Source organism: Oryctolagus cuniculus, chromosome 11 (genome assembly GCF_964237555.1).
Source record: "Oryctolagus cuniculus chromosome 11, mOryCun1.1, whole genome shotgun sequence".
NCBI lineage: Eukaryota > Metazoa > Chordata > Mammalia > Lagomorpha > Leporidae > Oryctolagus > Oryctolagus cuniculus.
The window spans coordinates 113383144-113403904 of record NC_091442.1 but is presented as its reverse complement, the minus strand read 5'-3'; the positions used below and the strand labels follow the sequence as shown (position 1 = coordinate 113403904).

Sequence of the window (20761 nt, the reverse complement as noted above, 5' to 3'; positions counted from 1 at the left end):
AGATTCATCTCAGCCGGAGAGCAAGTCAGCAAAAGATCTGAGCTGGTGTCGTTGCTCAGTTTGTGTTCGTAGAGGGTGGCTTCGTTTCGTATCTTCTTTGTACTCGGCTCTCCCCAGATTGCATGGTGGCATGAATTAATCTTGTTCCATTCTCAGTATTCCTCTTTGTATTTTGTGAAATTGTTTGATTCTGCTAGACACAAGAGAAAAATCAACAAGGTAGTTTTTTTGGAGTTTTAAAAAGCTGCCTGGACTCGTGACTTCGATGTGCATTCCCAGTTTTCTGCGCCTGCTCCTGGCCAGTGGTTGGCCGTAAGAAATACTGTCGTCGTGAACCTCTGGGTGCTCGGCCTGCGATCTGCTCGGCAGACAAAGCCAGGGAGGAGGGGCAGTGGGGCCTCCCCTTGCCTCCCCACACGGCTTCTTTTCCATTAGTGTCTATTGATCATTGCTGGGGGTTTATGGCTGGTTTATTATACCACAAGTATAATTCCATACTGAAAGTACAGCTTTTTGATCCTCAGTGTTGTTAAATCCTCTAAGCACCTCTCTGTGTTTTAAAAATGCTTAAGAAAATTGTGCCCTCCTCCCCTCCCCCTTGTATAGTATTCTGGGTAATTTTTTTTTTTTTTTTTTTTTTTTGACAGGCAGAGTGGACAGAGAGAGACAGAGAGAAAGGTCTTCCTTTGCTGTTGGTTCACCCTCCAATGGCCACCGCAGCCGGCACACTGCGGCCGGCGCACCGCGCTGATCCAATGGCAGGAGCCAGGTACTTCTCCTGGTCTCCCATGGGGTGCAGGGCCCAAGCACTTGGGTCATCCTCCACTGCACTCCCTGGCCACAGCAGAGAGCTGGCCTGGAAGAGGGGCAACCGGGACAGAATCCGGCGCCCCGACCGGGACTAGAACCCGGTGTGCCAGCACTGCAAGGCGGAGGATTAGCCTAGTGAGCCGCGGCGCCGGCCTGTATTCTGGGTAATTTTACCAGTTCTTTCGATAACTCTGCCAGTATTTTGGGCAAATATATTGGCTAATCATTCAGATTATTATACTGATGATTTTGAGAAAGCATTTAGAAAAGTGACTTTCAAATCCATCAATCCACCATCTTCCTGGCAGGGGTATTCTAGTTGATAAGAGGTTAAGCATTATCTACCCCTCATTCCCACACATACCTTTTTTTTTTTTTTTTAAATTTATTTTTTATTAGGCAGAGTTAGTGAGAGAGAGAGACAGAGAGAAAGGTCTTATTCCCGCTGGTTCACCCCCCAGTTGGTTGCTACGGCCAGTGCACTGTGCCGATCCGAAGTCGGGAGCCAGGTCTTCCACATGGGTGCAGGTGCCCAAGCACTTGGGTCTTCTTCCTCCACTGCCTTCCCGGGCCACAGCAGAGAGCTGGACTGGAAGAGGAGCAACTGGGACTAGAACCCGGTGCCCATATCGGGTGCCGGCACTGAAGGCCATGGCTTAACTCACTGCACCACAGCGCCGGCCCCTCAGAGCAACTTTTCAATCAATTCTGACTGAATAAATGAAGGATTCTTCTACTTAACTGGGGTTTTCAAACCATGGATTCTTCTACTTAACTGGGGTTTTCAAACCATGAAAAAGACAGGAGTCGGGTGGTCTTTTTCTTGCCACGTGTCGCTCCTGTCAGTGTCCACTGTGCGTGGCACAGTCTGTTCCAGTTGCTCGGTGTGAAAGTACTTGAGAGTCCTTCATCTGGCCTGGCCTGTGTCCCTTAACCAGAAGTCTCTAAACAGGTTTCATTGACCACTCTGTGGTTAATGCAGGTTCTTGGTGCTGGTATTTGATTCTTACATGTATTTTAACAAACTTTTGAGCCAGCACAGTCCGTTTCTAAGTCTTTTCAGTCCTACTGGGCCAGTAATGTTGTGTGCAGGCATATGGTTGCTACAGTCTTTCCTCCTTGAAGGTTTTTTTTTTTTTTTTTTTTAATTTATTTTATTGATTTGAAAGACAGAGTTAGAGAGAGGTAGAGACAGAGAGAGGTCTTCCATCCGCTGGTTCACTCCCCAGATGGCTGCGATGGCCGGAGCTGCGCCAATCCGAAGCCAGGAGCCAGGAGCTTCTTCCAGGTCTCCCACGTGGGTGCAGGGGCCCAAAGACTTGGGCCATCTTCTACTGCTTTCCCAGGCCATAGCAGAGAACTGGATCGGAAGAGGAGCAGCTGGGACTCAAACTGGTGCCCATATGGGATGCAGGCGCTTCAGGCCAGGTCTTTAACCTCCTTCACCACAGTGCCGGACCCTCTCCTTGAAGGTTTAACACATTTCTTCATATTTTTTAAAGAGATTTATTATTTATTTTAAAGGCAGAGTTATAGGGAGAGAGAGAGAGCAATATTGATCTTCCATCTGCTGGGTCACTCCCCAAATGGCTACAATGGCTGGAGCAGGGCTGATCTGAATCCAGGAACTTCCTCCAGGTCTCCCACGTGGGTGCGCAGGCCCAAGGACTCTACTGCCTTCCCAGGCCATAGCAGAGACCTGGATCGGAAGTAGAGCAGCTGGGACTCGAACTTGCGCCCATATGGGATGCTGGTGCCACAGACTGTGGCTTAACTTGCTATGCCACAGTGCCGGTCCCGGTTTAATACATTTCTGTCCCGTTTGTTCCATTGGCTTTCCTTGTAATCTCATCTCTGGTATGACTTTTCAGACCTGAAGATCTTGAAACAGTCATAAGCATAGCAGCTGAGGCAGGTGGAATGGCTTTTGCTGGCTGTCTCAAAGCAGGGGAAAGGAGTTCCAGGTGGAGAGTGCAGATCTAGGGCTGAAGGCCGCTGCGAGGCTTCGAGCAAATCCCTTAAACTTCCTGGTCTTACGCACTGCAGGGACTAAGATTATATAAAGAAGGTTTTATAAGTTGTAAGACATCATGAAGCACTGTTAATGCTGATACCCCAAGTCCTGCATGAAGGTCACATCTCTTAAAACTGTTCTGATGAAATGTGTCCTGTCAGCTTCCCATAAATCTCATTAATCACAGAAGTCTGCTGTAGATTCTTCTGGATCTTTCCTGTGCGCGTGTTGACTCTTTTCTGTGCATTTAGATAGACCTGTGTTTGTATTGTGATTTTAAAAATAGCACATTGACCATTCTTCTAAGATCTCTCTTAGAGATTTAACTTTATTTGTTTAAACTTGCAATTTGGATGTTGAAATTATGCAGTAACTGATAACATTATTTCCTTATTATTAATGGAGATTGAAGTTCCATCTAGTGCTTTCCCTATTACAGATAGCATTGCAGTGAAACTCTTTGAACACATGTGTGAGTGATTGTTTAGAGTAGATGGAGGAGCCGGCGCTGTGTTGCAGCGGGTTAATGCCCTGGCCTGAAGCGCCAGCATCCCATATGTGTGCCAGTTCTAGTCCCGGCTGCTTCACTTCCGATCCAGCTCTCTGCTATGGCCTGGGAAAGCAGTAGAAGATGGCCCAAGTCCTTGGACCCCTGCACACACGTGGGAGACCTGGAAGAGGCTCCTGGCTCCTGGCTTCAGATTGGCGCAGCTCTGGCCATTGCAGCCAATTGGGGAATGAACCATCGGATGGAAGACCTCTTTCTCTCTCTCTCTCTCTCTCTCTCTCTACCGCTACCTCTACCTCTCCTTCTGTCTGTGTAACTCTGACTTTCAAATAAATAAATAAATCTTTTTTTAAAAAATAAAGTAGATGGAAATTACAAGAAGCTATGTGCAGTCAGTATTCTGATCAAATTGCTTTCCAAAATGGGACCCAACATATATACTCATCTTCCTGCTAGTTTGTAATGTTTTTTGTTTTCATTTTTGTCCATCTCATAAGTGAAAAATGTTATCTCCAATCTAAAAGCGTAGAGCCGGTGCCATGGAGTAACAGGTAAAGCCACAGCCTGTGGCACCTGCATCCCATATGGGCCCTGGTTCAAGTCCTGGCTTCTCTGCTTTTTACCAGCTCCCTGCTAATGCACTTGGGAAGATGGCCCAGGTAGTCAGTCCCCTGTACCCACATGGGAGACCTGGAGGAAGCTCCTGGCCTCATATCGGCACAACTCTGGCTGTTGTGGCCATTTGGGGAGAGAACCAGCAGATGGAAGACCTCTCTCTCAATCTCTCTCTAACTCTGCCTTTCAAATTAATAGATAAATTGTTTAAAAAACAAAATCTAAAAGTATATTCATTGGGGCCAGCATTGTGACTTAGCTGGTTGGGCCACTTCCTGTGATGTGGGCATCCGTATGGGTGCTGTTTTGAGTCCCAGCTGCTCCACTTCCTGTCCAGCTCCCTGCTGATGGGCCTGGGAAGGCAGCAGAAGATGGCCCAAGTCTTTGGGTCCCTGAACCAACGTGACAGATCTGAATTTGGCTCCTGCCCTGGCTGTTGTAGCCATCTGGGGAGTGAAACCAGCGGATAGAGGATACGTATGCTCCTTCTCTCTGCAGCTGTGCTTTCAAAAAATAGATCTTTAAAGGCACATTCACAGGTGGTGTGGCTTGTGAGTGCGAACCCAAAAAGCGTGACTGGAAAGGCTGCAAATGCCCTTAACAGGAAGGTGGGATAGACAGATTCTGACGTATTTATAAGATGGAACACTAAGTGGCTGTGAGAATTAGTGAGACACAGTGACGTGCAATAGTGGAGATAAATTTCATGTAACGGGGCAGAACCAGACAGTTGCTGAAGACTGTACACAGTAGGATTCATGTCTGCAACATTCGGAATCATACAGAACCAGTGCATTTGGGAGAGACGCATAGAGACGTGGTAAAACTGAGCAGAGAGGGAGGCTGCTCTCAGAGAGGCGTGAGTTCCTGAGGGCCGCAGCCTTCCAGAGAGCGCTGTGCGAGGGGGGTGAGGAGGATTGCACTGCGAAGGCTGGCTGGGAGCTTCCGCTTTCCCTCCTGCGTGCTGTGGCCTTTTCCTTATGGAAAGTTCTCTGCATTGTTGAACTCCAAGAAGTCTTATGCAAATCAGAACCTTGTCAAGATAGCACACTCACTAATGTGGTGGTAATGAAAAGGCCAGAGTATAACCCATATTGGCTAGGATGAGGAGAAATTGGAATTTTTGTGTAAATCTGTTAAATGCTTTTGAGCTTCTCTGTTACTTTCTTAATCGTACACTCCCTTTCTCAGACCACCTTGAGATGCTTACTGTAAAGCAGTAGTACAGAATCGTGATTACAGATGAGCATATGCCACAATGGAGAAGAGGGACTTAGGAACCTAAGCTGGCAGTCAGTCACTCTCATGGAGTACTTGTGTGGCTCTGGGTCCTTCTTATCCAGTTAGTCAGTCTCATGGAGTACTTGTGTGGCTCTGGGTCCTTCTTATCCAGTTAGTCACTCTCATGGAGTACTTGTGTTGCACCGGGTCCTTCTTATCCAGTTAGTCAGTCTCATGGAGTACTTGTGTGGCTCTGTTCCTTCCTTATCCAGTTAGTCAGTCTCATGGAGTACTTGTGTGGCACTGGGTCCTTCTTATCCAGTTAGTCAGTCTCATGGAGTACTTGTGTGGCTCTGGGTCCTTCTTATCCAGTTAGTCACTCTCATGGAGTACTTGTGTTGCACCGGGTCCTTCTTATCCAGTTAGTCACTCTCATGGAGTACTTGCATGGCTCTGTTCCTTCCTTATCCAGTTAGTCACTCTCATGGAGTACTTGTGTGGCAGTGGGTCCTTCCTTATCCAGTTAGTCACTCTCATGGAGTACTTGTATGGCTCTGGGTCCTTCCTGAGCCAGTAGTCATTGTCATGGAGTACTTGTGTGGCACCGGGTCCTTCCTTATGCCATTGTCACTCTTCTGGAGTACTTGTGTGGCAGTGGGTTCTTCCTTATCCAGTTAGTCACTCTCATGGAGTACTTGTGTGGCACTGGGTCCGTCCTTATGCAGTTGTCACTCATGGAGTACTTGTGTGGCACTGGGTCCTTCCTTATGCCGTTGTCACTCTTCTGGAGTACTTGTGTGGCAGCACCAGGTCCTTCCTTAGCTTCTCTGAGTTAGTGCCTGTAATCAGAGGAAATGTGTTTTGTTTACTGTTAGTTAATTAGTTCTCTTTGCCGCTTTTCCTTCTCCTTTCCCTCCTGGGACTATACAGGTTAATTACTAATGACTGGCAGTTATCATCATTGTTAAATCTGTAGGGAATGTGTTGAAGTAAATTTATAAAATTGAGAACAAACAAGACACTTATGTGCTTCAGGAGTCTTGTTCTCCACCCCTCCCCCTTTTTAAAGACTTACTTGTTTATTACTTATTTATTTGAAAGACTCTCTCTCGCTCTGTGTGTGTGTGTGAGAGAGAGAGAGCGCGAGCGAGAGAGAGCGCGAGCGAGAGAGACAGACAGATATCTTCCATCTACTGGTTCACTCCTCAAGTGGCCACAACAGCCAGGAGCCAGGAACTCCCTTTGGGTCTCCTCTGTGGGTAGCAGGGACGTGGGTGCTTGAGCTGTTGTCTTTTGCTTCCCAGGCATATCAGCAGGGAGCTGGATTTGAAGTGGAGTAGGCAGGACTTGAACTGGCACTTTGATACGGGATGTGGACATTGTAGGTGTCAGCTTAACCTGCTGTGCTGCAGTGCCCACCCAGGAACCCTGTTCCTTTGTTATAATCTAAGTTGTACAGCGATGCTTAAGACAATTTGTGGAAGATACATATTATTAGAAAACTTTGCGTTAATTTCAAATTTTTTTGCAGTAAAATAAACTACTTTTAATTTCATTTTCCATGAATTTTTGAAGTACCCTTGTATACATCTCCCCTATAAAAATCAGTGTGAAAACTCTTAAAGATTTAATGAGATATAATTCAGACAATGCATTTCACCTCTTAAAAAGCGTTTTTAGTGTGTTGATGGTTGTTAGTATAATCAGAGTTGTTCATCCATCACCAGTATCTAATTTCAGATCATTTTCAATATCCTCATAAAAACTCACAATCCATTAGCAGTCACTGCTCATTTCTGCCCCAGTCCCTGGAAACACTAATCTGTTTCCTGTCTGTAAGAATTTGCTTGGACGTTTTATATAAATGGAATCATATAATTTATGGCATTTTGTGTCTTTTTTCACTTAGCATGATGTTTTTAAGATTAATCCATATTGCATTAGTGCTATATTCCTTTTTATTGCTGGATAATAGTCAGTTAAGGAGATATCATACTTTGTTTATCCATTCATCAATTGTGGGACGTTTGGATTGCTTCTACTCTGGCTATTAGGAAATAGTACTGTTACGAACATTCTCTTACAGGCTCTTGTGTGGGTTATATTTTCACATGCTGGATTACATGGTAATTCTGTTGAACATTTTGTGAGACTCCAAACTGTTTCCAAAATGATCATACATTTTTATAGTCTAACTGTGAAAATACAAGAGTGCCAATTTCTCCACAATCTTGCCAACATTTGTTATTACCTGATTTTTTAAATTACAAACATCCTGGTGTGTTACCTGAATATGGTTTTGATTTGATTTTAATGGTTAATGTTATTGAGCATCTTTCCATGTACTGTACTTACTGGCCATTTACATGTATTTTTAGAGAATTTCTGTTCAAATCCTTTCCCCATTTTTTAAAAAAAGATTTTGGGGCTGGTGCCTGTAGTGCCGGCATCCTATATGGGCACCGGTTTGAGCCCTTGGCTGTTCCACTTCTGATCCAGCTCTCTCCCACGGCCTGGGAAAGCAGTAGAAGATGGCCCAAGTCCTTGGGTCCCTGCATTCTTGTGGGAGACCCAGAAGAAGCTCCTGGGTCCTGACTTCGGATTGGCCCAGCTCAGCCGTTGTGGCCATTGGAGGAGTGAACCAGCAGATGGAAGACACCTCCCCTCCCAGCCTCTGCCTCTCTCTAACTCTTTTAAATAATAAATAACTAAATCTTTAAACAAGAAAGATTTTATTTGAAAGTCAGAATTGCACAGAGAGGAAGAAACAGAGAATAAGAGAAAGATTTTCCATCTGCTGGTTCACTCCCCAAATGGCTGCAATGGCTGGGGCTGGGCCAGGCTGAAGCCAGGAGCCAGGAGCTTCTTCCAAATCTCTCACTCAGGTGCAGGGGCCCAAGCACGTGGGCCATCATCTGCTGCTTTCCCAGGCCATTAGCAGGGAGCTGGATTGGAAAAGGAGCAGCTAGGTCTTGAATCAGACTCCATATAGCACTGCAGGTGGTGGCTTTTACCCACTGCTCCACAATGCGGGTCCCCCTTTCCCTAGTTTAATGTTGGGTTATTTGTCCTTTTTTTTGTTGAATAAGAATTTTTTTATATATTTTGGATACTATCTGTTATCAAACATGATCTGAAAACATTTTCTCCCAATCTATTTTTATTTATTTCATGATGTCCCTCAAATACAAAGGTGTTTTTTTTTTTTTTTTTTAATATGTATTTATTTGAAAGGCAGAGTTACACAGAGAGAGAAGGAGAGGCAGAGAGAGAGGTCTTCCATCTGCTGGTTCACTCTCCAGATGGCCGCAATGGCCAGAGCTGCGCCGATCTGAAGCCAGGAGCCAGAAGCTTCTTCCAGGTTTCCCACGTGGGTGCAGGGCCTGAAGGACCTGGTCCATCTTCTACTGCTTTCCCAGGCCATAGCAGAGAGCTGGATTGGAAGTGCAGCAGCTCGAACCGGCACCCATATGGGATGCCAGCACTGGAGGTGGCGTCTTTACCCACCATGCCACAGCGCAGGCCCCTAAAGGTTTTAATTTTAATGTTGTCTAACTTGTTTATTTTCCTTTGTCAACCTTTTGGTGTTGTATTGAAGAAACTTTTGCCAAGCCAAAGGTGATGCAGATTTACTCCTCATTTTTTTAAAATAATTTTAAAGTTTTAGGTGTGACTGATTTTTAGTTAATTTTGTATGTGATGTGAGGTAGGGGTCCAGTTTCATTGTTTTGCATGTACACACTCGGTTATCCCAGCACTGTGTCTTGACTTTCTTGGCATCCCTTTCAAAAATCAATTGGCCATAACTAAGGGTTTATTTCTGGACAGTCATTTGTAGTCCATTAGCCTATACGTCTATTCCTATGCCAGTATTACACTATTTTGATTGTTGTAGCTTTGAAATAAAATTTTTAAAAATATTTATTTATTATTTATTTGAAAGGCAGAGGTAAAGAGAGGCAGAGAGAGATTGTCCATCTGTTGGTTCACTCCCCAAATGGCCACAATGGCCAGAGCTAGGCCGATCTGAAGCCAGGAGCCAGGAGCTTCCTCTGGGTCTCTCACGTGAGTGCAGGGGCCCAAGGGCTTGGGTCATCTTCTGCTGGTTTCCCAGGCCACAGCAGAGAGCTGGATGGGAAGTGGAGCAGCCAGGACTCAAACAGGCTCCCATATGGGATGCTGGCACTGCAGGCAGCGGCTTTACTCACTATGCCCAGTGCTAGCCCCTGAAATAAATTTGAAACTGGCAAGCTTGAGTCCTTCATCTTGTTTTCTTCTTAAGAATGTTTTGTATGTGCAGTTTTTGTAAGGCAGTTACCTTCACTGTCTGGTGTGTTTTCTCTGGGGAGACTAATTTATAAATGCTAAAATGTATACAACAGAGACTTAGGACTAGAAGAGGAGAACTCTGGTTGCCTCTGCTTGCAGCAGTGACTGAATTCCTAAGTGATTTCTGGCTACTTAATTCCATTTGTTGATCTTTGCACTTTCCTTTTGGTGCCTGCCATGTGTTAGAGCCTGTACCAGATCTTGGGAAAAGCATGGTGAATCAGATGCAGGCTCTCTGCAGTGAGCTTAAACGGGTCCCGGCTTTCATGTTTTGAAGGGAGTATGAACTTTAGGCTGTCAAATATGTGAATATAGTTACATCTCCGGCATAGCTACTGTTAGGTGGAAGGTGTATTCTCCTGTCGGATTCAGAAGTCCTATCAGTGAAAACCCCTCTTGTCCTTCTGCAGGTGGGAATGAAAGTGCAGATGTGTAAGAGGAGCGTGAGCATCTTGGAGTGGTTGTATTGAGCACTTTGACATTACAGAAGCACCGTGCGTTCTTACTCCCTGTGTGCACGCGCATCGCCTCCCTTTTACAACTTCCACTGCAGGCAGGGCCTTGTTCCATCATCTGTCTTCTTCCATCAGTCATCAACAGCTCTGTGGATATCTTAGTGTTTAGCTTATGTTGACTGCTGAATGTATGAGCCAGTTAAGTGAGTGCTCTTACTGTACAGTCTTAGACTAAATTAGTGTTTTTGTAGCTTCTATTAGTTATCATTCTTACCCTCAGAGGTCTTGATTCGGTGGTTTATTGGGAAGATGGCAGACATTCAGTATAATACACCTTAAAAATAAGATTTATTAGAATCATAAATGATATAAAAGTAAATTGCAAACATAAGCTGAGTGTTAACACATGTATGTTAGGATTCGGTTGAGTCTGTGGGATAGCACAGGTGGTAAAGTCTTGAACAGAGAGAGAATTTCATCTCAGTAAAAAAAGAATTGAGGGGCTGACGTCGTTGAGTATGGAAAAGCTGCTCCCTGTGTTGCTGACATTCCCAGTAGGTACTGATTTGTGTCCTGGATGCTGCACTTCCAGCCCAGTTCTGTACTAATGGCCTGGGAAAAACCGTGCAAAATGGCCCAAGAATTTGGGCTGCTGCCAGGCATGTGGGAGACCTGTATGAAGCTCCTTGCTTTGCTGTGGCTTAGCTCTTGCTGTTGTGGCCGTCTGGGGAGTGAACCAGTCAGTGGAAGATGGATATTCTACCCCCACTCTCACCTCCCATCTCTCTGCCCCCCCCCCCCCCTGTAACTTGGACTTTCAAATAAATAAGCAAATCTTTTTCTTTTTGAAGAAAAAAAATTTTTTTATTTGACAGGTAGAGTTATAGACAGTGAGAGAGAGACAGAGAGAAAGGTCTTCCTTCCGTTGGTTCACTCCCCTAATGGCTGCCACAGCTGGCGCTGCGCCCATCCGAAGCAGGAGCCAGGTGCCTCTCCTGGTCTCCCATGCGGGTGCAGGGACCCAAGCATCTGGGCCATCCTCCACTGCCTTCCTGGGCCACAGCAGAGAGCTGGACTGGAAGAGGGGCAACTGGGACTAGTACCCAGCGCCCCAACCAGGACAAGAACCCAGGGTGCCGTCAACACAGGCGGAGGATTAGCCTAGTGAGCCGCGGCGCCGGCCAATATTTTTTTTAAAGATTTATTTATTTATTTGCAAGTCAGAGTTACACCGGAGGTGGGGGGGAGGGGGCGGTGGAGAGAGGCAGAGAGAGAGAGGTCTTCCATCCACTGGTTCACTCCCCAATTGGCGGCAATAGCCAGAGTTGCGCCGATCCGAAGCCAGGAGCCTGGAGCTTCTTCCGGGTGTCCCAGGCAGGTGCAGGGGCCGAAGGACTTGGGCCATCTTCTTCTGCTTTCCCAGGTCATAGCAGAGAGCTGGATCGGAAGTGGAGCAGCTGGGTCTCAAACGAGTGCCCATATGGGATGCCAGCACTTCAGGCCAGGGTGTTAACCTGCTGCGCCACAATGCCAGCCCCAATAAGTAAATCTTAAAAAAAAAAAAAAAAGAAAGAAAAGAAAAGAATTGAGGCGAAACAGGTTGATAGAGAGGAGGAGCTAAACCTTGTCCAGGCGAGGAGACGTTCTCAGCAGGATGGACCTTGTCTCCTTTGCAGGCTTTTAGCTGTGCCGGGATTATTGCTGGGGTTTAGTGAGTGAGTGCTGGGGTTGCTGCAGTCCCACAGCAGGAGGTTCAGGATTGTCCAGTGCCCTAGTGGAGATAAACGGGGGAGGAGACACAGGTAACTGCACAAGGGGGAGAGCCGTGGTTCTGAATGTGTTCCTAAGCACATACCGTTGGCTGGTGTTTTGTGCATGCCGGTGTGCAGGCTTCAGAGGGTACCTGTGGTTAGGTGGGGTGCAGCACAGCATGGGACTTCCTGGGACCCGGGGCAGGGATTAATATTTGACAGTTGTATGACTTTGATTGTTCTTAACATTTTCATTCTTCTAGTAGTTTTAATATTTTCTTTTCTTTCTCTTAGAACGAGCCTCTGACCCCAGGTTATCATGGATTCCCAGCGCGGGACAGCCAGGTTGGAATCTGTTGTTCGTACCTCTGGTGCTGTGTGTGGTGTGTGTGTGTCCTCAGAGGAGGCTATGATAGAGAGCGTTTCCTGGCTCTGGAAGGTAATATGGCTTGCTTCAGTAATGCATTCACTTCTAGAGAGATGAACTTAATATTTTTCTTAATCCTAACAGTATTCTAACCCTTGCTAAACTTGTGGCTTATTACGGGGAGACAGTCACTGAGGCACAGTCATGCCTGCCTCGGTTGTTTGGTTTTGTTATTTTGCCGTAGGCTGCGTGACACTTTTAAACCTGCTTTTCTTGAGGCCTTGTAGTTCTGAGCGCTGGACTCCGTTTTCTGCCTCCAAGCCCCTTCCTGCACGGATTTTCTTTTGAGCCTTTGTAATAATCTGCAGTGAGAAAGTTCCGTCCTCCTCCCTGGGGGATTGAGCCTTATGGTTTTAATCAGGGAAGGCTTGCTAGAGGGAGTGACGTGTCTGCAGCTTTTCTTTGTTAGAATGAAGGTGGGGGATGGTTGGGAAAAGCCCAGGCCCTCCCAAGGTCCTCAGAGTAGTTTTGGCAAACGTATAACGTGCCTGCCTTGTCTGCCATTTGAAGGCTTGAGCAGATGGGACAGAGAGTTAGGGTAGAACAGGTTCAGGCTAGCTCTTAGAGAATTGGTAGGGCTCTGAATGAAATGTATCAGTTTGTGAGGTTTCAAGGGTAGTTCCTAGGAGAATCGTGGATGCTTATCCACAATTCCTTATAGGGCTGTTAAAAAAAAAAAAAGCCACAGTTTTTAGGCTTGTCCAAGGGATATGAATCATTATAGTTTTAAACAAAAGGATTGACATAGTCCCCCCTTTCCAGATGTTACTTGAATCTCACCAGAGCTCCTGAAGCTGATCTCAGAAAACAGAATGGCCCATGTTCAACTGACCTATTTGGGGTCCCTCCAGATCTGACAGCATTTGCCCAGTTTTTAGGCTTTCTGTACTGGTTTGGCATCAGACTGACCCCAGGTAGGGTATGGGGTGTAGATCATCCCTGTTGAAGTGGAAGCTGGAAGGCCTGGCCATGTGCCCCACATCTGAAGAGAGTGGAGAGGGTTAGTTTGTTTTCCTTCTGGCGTGGTTTTGCCCTAGAACTTCTGCGGGCTGTGACTTTTTGGCTTTTGATGGTGGTTCTGTATCTTGGCCATGCATCAGAAGAAAGTACTGCCACATGGAAATCCAACTGCCAGAGGTCCTGACTGAGCAGGTCTTAGCGTGGGCCAGCCGTTCAGGTAGTCAGAGATCCGCACCGGTGATGGCGGTGTGCAGCGCAGGCTGGGAAGGCCGTTCTGCGGACAGTGCCGACGGGAGTGGCCTTGCTGTTTCATCCTGTGCTTTTCACCTAGGATTTGTATGTGTAGTCAGGGTTTTAATCTAGGCTTGTACACTCATGCAAATGTCTCATTATTTATAAAATGTTGTGCATTTTGGATGTAGGAAGGTAAAAGTTATTGATATAAAGTATGGAAATAGACTCTGAGTTTGAAAGAATCTAAACGGGTACTGTATAATGCTGTGTTCTTCCTGTGGGGATTACAGATCAATAGAGAGCTCAGCAAACAGAGTTAATAGGGATTTCTGAAAGCACAGAAAGTAGTCTCTTTGCTTGGAACTACTTTATTTTCCCTTTTTTCAGCCGCAGGGACCCGCTTCTGTAACCTGCACATTCATCACGCGTGCTCTGTCTGCTGTAGGCCTGGGTAGGCCCTTCGCCATGGTTTAAAGCTGCTCATTACTTTGAAGCACATTCTGATGGTGACAGGTTTATTTTAGTTTATTTTCTCAGGCTTTATTTTGTACTCTGGCTGGGTTTTTGAATTAGTGCTCAGAATAGTGCAAATAGGCAAATATTGAATAGCTGCTTGTTGTGTTTGATGAATACAGAATCCAAATGAGTACTGCTAATTAATGCGCCTAACCTTGTGAACTCTCACTTTGTGCTTTGAGATTTGGGAGGCATTTATCGGTGTGAAACATTGGTCACTGAACAGCCGGAGCTGGGTAGAATCTGAACTTGTGATCTTTACATCTCCCCAGTGTGGTTTTGGTTCAGCAAATCCAGGAGCTGGGGAGTGGCAGAAGGTGAATTTTAATCATGTGCCTTTATTTACTATCCTCATTCTTCTGCCGTCACTTGCTAAATAGATAAGAACTCTCTGCAGATGGGATTTTTTTTTAGTCTCTAATGGTAAATTTGAAAAAGTTATCATTAGAATTTGTGGAGCCTTTTCATCAATATTTTCCCATCTCACCCTTCCAACCACTTTTTGAAGTAGATGAGGCAAGTGTTCCTTTTGGGAACATAAGGAAGTTGAGGCACACAAAGTGGCTTTTCAGGGTAGCAATTCAAGTTAGCAGCTGAATAGGGACCGAGGTTTGAGGGCCCTTTCCTCTGTACTGGGGAGTGCTGCTTGGCACGAGGAAAATGTGGCCCTGTGCAAGTGTTCCCTCTCGCTCACGTTTCTCCATCTGCCATCTGGGGGCATTAGAGACCTCTTGAGGCTCAACCCTACATCTTGGAGTCTATTACTCGTGGTTAAGAATTCTGGCAACTAAGTTCAAACGAGCGTTTCACTGTCTCAGTGACTCTGGCTATGTTGTAGAAGTGCCCCCAGCAGCACATTTGAATTGAAAGTCTGTGAAGAAAAATAGAGCAAAATTTTACCCACCTGCCAGCTTGCAGAGGTTTTGCTTTTTTATGCAAGGTTTCCTGGCCTTCTTTCCCCATAAGTTACCAAGCTTTGTGGGAGAGCACTCCATTGCGTTCATAAAGCACTCTGGGCATGTGTGTGTGCTTGCTAAGGCGGGCTCTCCGTGGACGTGGAGGTGGCAAATACTGTTCTAGTTTCATAGATGTGAAAACAAGCTCAGGAAAGCTACATATTGGGGCCAGCGCTACAGCGTAGTGGGTAAAGCCGCTGCTTGCAGTGCTGGCATCCCGTGTGGGCGCTGGTTTGAGACCCATCTGCTCCTCTTCCGATCCAGCTCTCTGCTGAGGCCTGGGAAAGCGGTAGAGGATGACCCAAGTGCTTGGGCCCCTGAATCTGTGTAGAAGACCCACAGGAACCTCCTGACTCTTGGCTTAGAATCGTCCTAGCTCTGGCTGTTGCGGCCAATTGGGGAGTGAACCAGAGGATGGAAGACCTCTCTCTCTCTCTCTGCCTTTCTGTAACTCTTGTCTTTCAAATAAATCTTAAAAAAAAAAAAAAAAAAAAAAAAAAAAAAAAAAAAAAAAGATTTATTTTATTTATTTGACAGTCAGAGTTACAGAGATTGGTAGAAACAGAGAGAGAGGTCTTCCGTGTGCTGATTCACTCCCCAGATGGCCGCAATGGCTGGAGCTGTGCCGATCCAAAGCCAGAAGCCAGGAGCTTCATCCAGGTCTCCCATGTGGGTGCAGGGGCTCAAGGACTCGGACCATCCTCTACTGTTATCCCAGGCCATAGCAGAGAGCTGGATTGGAAGAGGAGCAGCCGGGACTATAACCATTGCCCATATGGGATGCTGGCACATCCAGGGCTTTAACCTGCTGTGCCACAGTGCCCCTCCCCCCTTTAAAAAAAATGCAATGCTGGAGCTGTGCCGATCTGGAGCCAGGAGTCAGGGTCTCCCACATGGGTGTAGGGGCCCAAGGACTTGGGCCATCTTCTACTGCCTTCCCAGGCCATAGCAGAGAGCTGGATTGGAAATGGAGCAGCAGGGACTCCAACTGGCACCCATGTAGGGTGCCGGCACTTCAGGCAATGGCTTTACCCACTGCCACAGTGCCGGCCCCAATAAATAAATCTTTAAAAAGAAAAAAAAAAAGCTAAATATTATATCTAAGGCCGTGTAGGGTTTTAGGTTGTTGACACAATATGGTAGTTTAGATTCCTGGCTGTTTGTGATTTATGTGTACATTCTTACGTGTGTTTCCAGTGTTAATTAAATCTAGACTGTTTTGTGGATTTGTAATATTTTAAATTTTATTTTTAATTTTTAAAGATTTATTTATATATGTTCAAAGAGTTACAGAGAGAGAGAGGGAAAGACAGAGAGAGAGAGATCTTACATCTGTTGGTTTACTCCCCAGATGGCCACAACAACCAATGCTGTGTCAGGCTGAAGCCAGGAGCCAGGAGCTTCCTCCCCATGTGGGTGGCAGGGCCCCACATATTTGGGCCATCTTCTGTTGCTTTTCCTTGGCTGTTAGCGGGGAACTGGATTTAAAGTGGAGCAGCCAGAACATGAACTGGCACCCATATGGGATGTGGGTGTCACAGTGATGGCTTTACCCACTGTACCACAATGCTGGCCCCTGTCATATTTTTTAAATAGGAGAATATTTATGTGCATTAGTGCCAGAATTCTTTTTTTTTTTTTTTTTAAGATTTATTTATTTGAAAGGTAGAGTGGCACAGAAAGGGAAAAAGATGAAAAGAGATCATCTATTTGCTAGTTTACTCCCCAGATGGGTGCTACAGCCAGGGCTGGGCCAGACCAGGCCAAAGCCAGGCGCTTGGAACTCCATCCTGGTCTCCCATATGGGTGACAGGGGCCCAGGTACTTGGGCTGTTATTCGCTGCTTTCCTAGGTGCATTAACAGGGATCTGGATCGGAAGCAGAGCAGCCTGACTTAACTGGTTCTCTGATGTGAGATGTTGGCAGCCACAATGCAGGCCCCTGCAGAGTTCTGTGTAGAAGAGGCTGAGTAGTAATTTGAGTAAGATGGTATGCCTAGCTCTGCATAGCAAACTTGCTGAAATTGTTTATTTGGTATGGCTTTAAGGGGACTCCTGGGAAAGTCTTAAGGCTGGCTGGGCCACCTCGTGGTGCCATGATTTTACAACTGCTATGATTAGGATAATCACATAAACTTAACATTCAAGTTGGGGCATTTTTGAGAGTGAAAAACAATGCTATTAATTATGTTGGAACAGTCTCAGGAAACTGGACTGCATGGCATGTGTGGTCATCATCCTTGCCATAAGTCAAAGACGGAGATTCAGTGTTCAGCTAATACAGTCAGTGTTCTCTTAACTGGGTGGTCAGAACTGGAGGCCTCATCTAAACAACTGATTCAAGTGGGGAAATGATTTTAAGCTTAGAACATTTTATTTTAATTTAAATAAATAAATATTATTCATCAGTTTTCCTGTGGGAGGTCAAGGCCTTTCATATGCACATAGATCTACTGATTGATAATCCACTTGATTTTTTTTTTTGCATAAACTGCTCACAAATCATCATTTGTAAGTTCTGTTTTTGTTCTGTGTTGTTTGTTTTTTAAAAAGAGGGATAAGGTCTTCGTGACATTCAAAGCAGTCTTGGTGAAACTGTCTAGATTTTGTGGTTCTTCTTCCCCAGTTTTTTGCCCATGTCTAATTTTTTTAAAGCTTTATTTATTTGAGAGGTAGAGTTATAGACAAGGAGAGAGAGAGGTCTTCCATCTGCTAGTTCACTCCCCAAATGGTTGCAACATCTGGAGCTGAGCCAATATGAAGCTAGGAACCAGGAGTCACTTCCAGGTCTCCCATGCAGGACTTGGGCTGTCTCCCACTGACTTCCCAGGCTATAGCAGAGAGCTGGAGAAGAAAAGGAGCAGCCGGGACACAAACCGGCGCCCATATGGGATTCTGGTGCTGCAGGTGGACAGCCACTAACTACAGCACTGGCCTCACCCATATCTAATTTGATAGAGCATAAATTTTAGTGTCTTGACTCATTAGTATTCAGTGAATTAAAATTAGAGTTGTTTTCAAGGAAATTTAAAAAAATGTATTTATTTTGATTTTACTGGAAAGGCACAGAGACAGAGACACAGATCTTCTATCTACTGGTTCATTCCCCAAATGCTTGCAACAGCCAAGGACCAGCCAAGCCTAAACCATGAGCAGGGAGTTCAATCCAGGTCTCCCATGTGGGTGACAGGGACACAAATACTTGAACCATCACCTGCTGCTTCCTAGAGTATACATTAGCAGGGGGCTGGATCAGAAGTGAAGGAACAGGGACTCGAACCAGGCATTCCAGTTTGGAATGGAGGGGTCCCAAATGGCATCTTAACTGCTGTGCCAAACACCTGCCCCCATCTAACTTTTATTTCATTGATTTCTCTAACATTTAATAACTTGCAGTCTTTTTTAAAAAAAGATCTATTTATTTGAGAGAGTTAGAGAGAGAGAGAGAGAGAGAGAGAGACACAGAGGTCTTCCATCTACTAGTTCACTCCCCAAATAGCTGCAGTTTCAGGCTGAGCCAGACTAAAGTCTAGAGCCTGGAATTCATCCAGGTCTCCCACGTGGGTGCAGGGGCCAGAGCACTTGGGCCGTCTTTCACTGCTTTCCCAGTCCCATTACAGGGAGCTGGGTCTGAAGTGGAGCAGCCATATGGGATGCCAGTGCCGCAGGAGGAGGCTTAACCCACTACGCTACAGTGCTGTCCCCGATCAGTTCAATTCTTAAGGGATGTTGCACTGCCTCTTGAATGTAAAGGATCAGACATTGCCATTCACATTGGAGTTGAGAGGAGCATGCACTCTGGCTAGCGTTCAGGTGTTGAGTCAACAATGGAACTGAATATTAGTAAATTGTGGCTGGCGCTGTGGCTCAATAAGCTAATCCTCTGCCTGCGGTGCCGGCACACCAGGTTCTAGTCCCGGTCAGGGCGCTGGTCCTGTCCTGGTTGCTTCTCTTCCAGTCCAGCTCTCTGCTCTGACCCGGGAGTGCAGTGGAGGATGGCCCAAGTGCTTGGGCCCTGCACCCGCATGGGAGACCAGGAGAAGCACCTGGCTCCTGGCTTTGGATCAGCGTGGTGCGCCAGCCGCAGCGGCCATTGGAGGGTGAACCAACGGTAAAGGAAGACCTTTCTGTCTGTCTCTCTCTCTCTCACTGTCTACTCTGCCTGTCAATAAATAAATAAATAAATAAATAGGTAGTAAATTGCAAAACTGGTGTCAAGTGTCTACTTGGTACCGTTTACAAAGTACTTCCATGCATATTTGCTTTTGATCTCTACCATGCGGCATGGCCTTTGTTACTCCTCTTTCATAGATCAGAGAACCAAGGCACAGAAATTTTTAAATGAATCTCTCTATTTCACATCGGTAGTAAGTGGTAGAATTGGAGTTGAACTTGGGGTTTTCAGCCTCAGTGTCTTGTATTTCCCTTTGTAGTTTTCTGTTAGTGCCCGTTCTCTGATGCTGGTGTGACGGGATCAGATGTATGGAATCTTTAACAAATATAGCAACATGGAAAGTCTTCGTATGACCTGAAAGTTGTTAGGATAACTTCTTTGTATCAAGTTTTTGTCCTATCTTGATTGTTAAAACAGTTTTTGGTCAAGTTTATCTTTCTGTATTTCAAATATAAAGAAAAAAGTGATGTCATGTTTTCAGACTCTATCTGATTGGTCTTACCAGATAACACTTACCTTGTGTTCTAAGAGCTGAGATATTTTCCATTCTGTTCCATTCAGAAAATTGTTGATTGTGGCTGATGATTGACTAAAATTAATTTCTTGAATTCACTAGTGGATTGAACCTGTAGTTTTAAAAGATGTTATTCTAATAATTACTCTCCTTAAGGAAATCTCACACAGTTGAGTCACTTTCCTACGCTCCATCTCCCCGTCCCATCCCAATCCTAAAAGCTGTCCTGGCTGGCGCCTGGTTCAGAAGTAAAATGTCATCCTTACAGTATTTTACAATCTATAGAGATTTTCTCTCTGCTCCTGTTTAAACTAAACATGCTTCTGCTCTGCTGATAAATTATGTGAAGTGTGCAGTCGCTTTCTTGTCTTCCTACCAGGTCTGCACTTCCAGCGTTTGCGCAAATGGTTGCTTTTCTCTTGCCTGGCTGGTTCAGGTCCTCCTGTGGTGGTGTCCTAACCCCCTCTAGTGGAGGAAGGGCTGGGGAGTGCTGCAGCAGCTGGTGTCGCAGGGCCTCTCTCTAACTTGACTCTTGCATTTGAGATCATTGCATTCTACCAGTAGGTTCTAAGCTGTTCTTCCCTACAAAGATCCTTTTTTTTCTTCTGCTGCTTGCTGCCATGTACCTCCATAGCATGCTTATTTTGTTATTTTTTCAATTATCAATTTTTGGCATTGTCTTTTGGCTTCCAACTGTTGAAGATGAGAAATGAACAGTTTTACAGACACACTCCAAGTAAAGTCATTTATTTGTTAAGCTTACATTCATTATTGATTTATTATTGCATACAGTTACATTATTTTAACTGTGTGAATATTTTTATAGCCAAATGATAAAATACTATTACATTATATTTATTTTTTAAAAATTTATTTATTTGAAGGCAGAGTTACAGAGAGGCAGGGCAGAGAGAGAGAGAGAAAGAGACGTCTTTTATCCACTGGTTCGCTCCCCAGATGGCTGCAACAGCTGGCACTGCACCGATCTGAAGCCAGGAGCCAGGAGCTTCTTCTGGGTCTCCCACGCGCGTGCAGGGCCCAAGGACTTGGGCCATCTTCTACTGCTTTCCCAGGCTATTGCAGAAAGCTGGATCGGAAGTAGAGCAGCTGGGACTCGAACCAGTGCCCATATGGGATGCCAGGACTGCAGGTGGCAGCTTTACCTGCTATACTAGAGCGTCGGCCCCTACATTATATTTCTTATATACTTGTTTTCCCTGAGATGACTAAATCATATACATGTATTAAAAGTAAATAATATCTATAAGAATATATATA

The 20761-nt window shown here is 45.4% G+C and overlaps 1 protein-coding gene across 30 annotated transcripts in view; it reads left to right on the top strand.

Moving 5' to 3' along the window:
• The window catches only part of RBFOX2 (RNA binding fox-1 homolog 2), a 319017-nt gene that overhangs the window by 92731 nt on the left and 205525 nt on the right, over window positions 1–20761 (top strand). For 25 of the 30 annotated variants that reach the window (XM_051846015.2, XM_051846014.2, XM_070052863.1 and 22 more), the window contains exon 2: window positions 11998–12048. The exons of the other annotated variants lie outside the window; for them this stretch is intronic. In XM_051846015.2, coding sequence (XP_051701975.1) covers window positions 11998–12048 — 51 coding nt within the window. The remainder of the gene's footprint in view (window positions 1–11997; window positions 12049–20761) is intronic. 30 annotated transcript variants of the gene reach the window in all.